This window comes from Austrofundulus limnaeus, unplaced genomic scaffold (genome assembly GCF_001266775.1).
Source record: "Austrofundulus limnaeus strain Quisiro unplaced genomic scaffold, Austrofundulus_limnaeus-1.0 Scaffold711, whole genome shotgun sequence".
NCBI lineage: Eukaryota > Metazoa > Chordata > Actinopteri > Cyprinodontiformes > Rivulidae > Austrofundulus > Austrofundulus limnaeus.
In genome coordinates, this window is record NW_013953113.1 from 107,911 (window position 1) to 112,021 (window position 4,111).

The 4,111-nt window shown below is 38.4% G+C and overlaps 1 protein-coding gene across 1 annotated transcript in view; it reads left to right on the forward strand.

Moving 5' to 3' along the window:
- The window catches only part of il12rb2 (interleukin 12 receptor, beta 2a), a gene marked incomplete in the record, with an annotated part of 29,052 nt that overhangs the window by 18,802 nt on the left and 6,139 nt on the right, over positions 1 to 4,111 (forward strand). The window contains 5 exon segments of the mRNA XM_014028020.1: positions 220 to 396; positions 473 to 574; positions 682 to 837; positions 2,450 to 2,581; positions 3,262 to 3,358. Coding sequence (XP_013883474.1) covers positions 220 to 396; positions 473 to 574; positions 682 to 837; positions 2,450 to 2,581; positions 3,262 to 3,358 — 664 coding nt within the window.

Sequence of the window (4,111 nt, forward strand, 5' to 3'; positions counted from 1 at the left end):
GTGCTCTGCCATGAGGAAGTTTTGCTCCTCAGCATGGCTTCATAAAAACACTGCAGGATTTCTCAAACATGATGAATGAGTCAGAGCAAGGCTTTGGGATGTTTTTTTATTAGAGTTTAACATTATAACATGATATAAAACTCAAAAAAGTTGATTTTACATCATATTGCCCCTTTAAGTCCCCTTAGTTGCAACGCTGTATGTTTTTGTCTTTTACAGCTGAGACTCTTYTAGATGTGAGAGCAAAATCAATCAATTCCACTGTTGCCATCTCCTGGACAAAACCTGAAACTGCAGCCACTGCATACGTGGTGGAGTGGTTTCCAGAGGGCCTGATGTTGGAGGAGCTCCGATGGGTCCGACTGGACCAAAACCACACCCGTGTGGTTCTCACAGGTGAGACTTTAGAGTCCAGACTTAGAGAGGATCAGGAAACAAATCACTTCTGAAACATGTTCTCTTCCTAACGCAGACTTGAAACCATGGGAGTGTTATGAAGGAGCGGTGAACGCCTTCTCAAACGACAGCTTGATAAGCAGGAGCAGATTTAAACAAACTGCAACTTTGGAGTCAGGTTTGACTTTTAACTTTACAACAATGTTTAAAATCAGGTTCAAACCAGTGATGCTGATCTAAAGGAGTAATTATACTGCATTTAGTCTTGTTTATGTTGTTCTGCAGTTCCAGAAACCGGTCCATCAGTCGAAAAACAGGTGAAAGGCGACGAAGTGACAGTTACTTGGATGGAACTGCCCAGGCTTCAGCGCCGGGGCTGCATCACCAGATACACCATCTACCTGGAGAATCACGAGAACAACCCAGCACACCCAAAGCTGTGTAAATGAACTTTTTCATTTACTTTGTTACAGACTGGTCAAAAATTAGAACATTAATTTGGATAAACTTTTTTCCTTTCAAGTAATTCGTCTGACGATATACAAATTATTTTAATATTTAAAAATCAAACATAGCTGCTTGAAAACCAATGTGTCCTGAAGGTTTGTTTTTGGGGTAAAAACATTGGGCCTCATGCAAGAACATGTTCGTATTCTTATCCTAAATTTCTCTTACTTTTGTTCGTACAAAGGGTTCGTACGAACATGTCACGTCAGATTCAACAAACTCTTCTATCTTCAGGAAAAGTGTGTAAATGAGCTGCGTAAATTCCACCTGTTCTATCCAGCTGCTCGTGCACGAGGAGAGGAGATTAGCATAATTACCACCCCAAAAACACCATATAAGGCTATGATTCCTGCCCCAGATATCAGGAAGTGTTCATTCATGAAAATGACAGTGAAAACTAAAAAGAAGAACTTTACGAGTTCAGAGATTGAAGTCCGTCTGTCAGAGATCCAGAAAAGAAAATCTGTCATTTTTAGCAGGTCAGCTGTGGAATAAAAAGAGCTGCTAAAAGTATAAACAACTGTGTTAAATCATTTTCATTTATTCAGAAGACACAGCGCTGCGCACCAGGTGGTCTCAGTTGCGGTTCTGAAATAAGCATTTTAAAACGTTTTCAAAATAAGTCTGGCCCTTTGGAGAAAATCCAGGACTCACTGGAGGGATTATGTATCCCCTCTGGTCTGGGAACGTCTCAGAGTCCCCCAGGACGAGCTGGAAGGTGTCGCTGGGGAGAGCGGGGTCTCTCTGCTGCCCCCCATGACCCGATCCTGGATAAGCGGCAGAAAACGGACGAACGGACAATTTATATTGTTAGTCTAAATTATTACATTTAAAATTATAACTCTAATTCAAGCAGAATAGCCTATTGTCAACATAATTATGGAGTGTGATTTATTTTCAACTCAAAATATCTTCAAACTAATGAAATATAAAGTTATTAGTGAAGAAAACCCGTCTGGATAACAGCAGACTGACTGCTGGTAAAATATACGACAGGTCTGGACCACTCCTGAATTTTGTTTGTATCTGAAAAAAATCTTAGAATACGAAAACATTGGTGAATGTCACAAATTCTCCTAAATCACTCGTACGCACAACTTAAGAACAAATCTGTGCGTACCAACGGTTCTTGCATGAGGCCCAATGTGGCTCAAAAGCGTCACGGTACAAAGTTCTCACCCTGCTTTACTCATGCTGAACACCAAATGGTATAGTTAAAGCAGTGCTGGCTCTAGCCATTTTAGTGCCCTAGGCGAGTTGAAGCGCAACCCAAATATCCTCCAAATGGTTGATTGAATTAATGACTTTTTTAACAGACATGAATACATGTGCACACATAGAGCAGAGGCAAATACGTCATCGCCCACCTTTCATGGTGGCAGGTGTTAAAAGCATCAGAGAAAAATATGTCTTCTTAATAAAAGTGTGAATGCAGATCAAACATAATTACAAACTATTTTAAGTTCTTTATTGTGTATTTGTGTCATTTGTGCAGAAACAAATTGTATTTTGTTGCATAAACAGCCTTTCCTGCYGTGTGTTTTAGTCTCTGTAGGAGCGTCACACAGGAAGCACATGATCAGAGGTCTGTCTCCAGCGCTCTACAGTCTGTGGATGAGCGCTTCAACTGCCGAAGGAGAAGGTCCACCTGGTCAAAAAATCAAGTTCTACATTGAAGGTGAACAAAAACCTTTTTAAAAAATAAGCTTGAAACTCTTAAATAAAAAAAGACAGCATAGAGGATGATGTGTGAATCCACTGTTCAGACTTCAATTTAAACTAATGCACAAAACTTTGAAATGCTAAAGCTTTATTCAATATTTTAAGGTGGTTTTAATAAATACAACAAAACTGTGGAACGCCTTGCCGTTGCATGTCCGACAGGCCTCTTCACTGTCCATTAAGACTCATTTAAAAACATACAGTATTTTTTCTCACTGGCCTTCAACCCAACTGAGATTTGATTTTACTCAACTTTTACTGTATTGGTGCTGATTTTACTTATGTAACTGTGTGGTTTTATTGTGTTTTTGTATTCATTTTTTATTTCATGTGTTCAGCACTTTGTTTCAGCAGTGGCTGATGTTATAGCATTTTATAAATAAAGTTTGATTGACTGATACATTGAGTGCTATCACATCAGGCCAGATCTCACAATGTTACATGAGTTTATGAAAAACTGAATTTACAAGGTTTGATCCAGCTCACRATAACTCTACAGCTTCTTAGCACACGATTTTAGTTTAAACCTCTGGTGATATGGTCCTCTTTAAGGAATTTTAGGCCTTTTATTGTTTTATTTCTCTTAATGGAGCTAAGTATATTCATCATGGCTGTGTTTTACTGCCTTTGTTGCAGAGGACAACCAGCTGTACCCTCTGCTCATGATTGTATTTGCTGTCTCGATGATATCATTTGTATTTTGTCTGTGGAAGAGTTCATTTGTGAAGCAGAGGTATGTACAGTATATTATTTATTTTATGTTTATTTGTTCTGTATTTTGTACAGTAAAGAAACTTGTGGCTTTTATTTTGCAAAAAGTGGTATTTAAAGTAGAAATCCCAGTAAGAGGTGTCAGGATGCTTCCTCCCTTTATTTACATTTAACWCTGGAAACAGTGCAGTAAATAAACTTAGCACAAAACGTAAGGACAGTTTGTAAATTGAGCAGCAGAGTTAAGTATTTGGGTTGTGCCCAGGAAAAACTCACCAAACTTGTGCTGTCAGATATCTTATCAGTGTGCATTGCCAATGCACACTATTGTGATTCKTTTCTCATCCAAGTCATCTCCACTTTGGMACGCTTCTCCTCCTGCACACTTTGTCCTAGAGCAGCCATTGTAATTTATATCTGTAAAACTCCTGTGCCAAATGATGGCTATGACCTTTGTTGCCTGTACAACTTATATTTTTTGGAAATATTAATGTTTAATAATTTATAATTGGAGTCAATAGAGCCTTGTATTGGTCCAATACTGCCCCTGCTGTATCTACTCATTACTGCACCATAGTTTAATATTATTTAATCTCAATACTTCAGTGTTTACAATACTAATATGATTGTCTTTTGATGTTTTACTATAATATTGTCCTAATATTGCTTTATTGTGGTAATATTTTTCAATTTAGTGACAACCATTACATTGGCAATGTGGCCTCTTTCTGCACACATACAAACCAAACCCTGGCCTCATTCTCTACCACAGCTC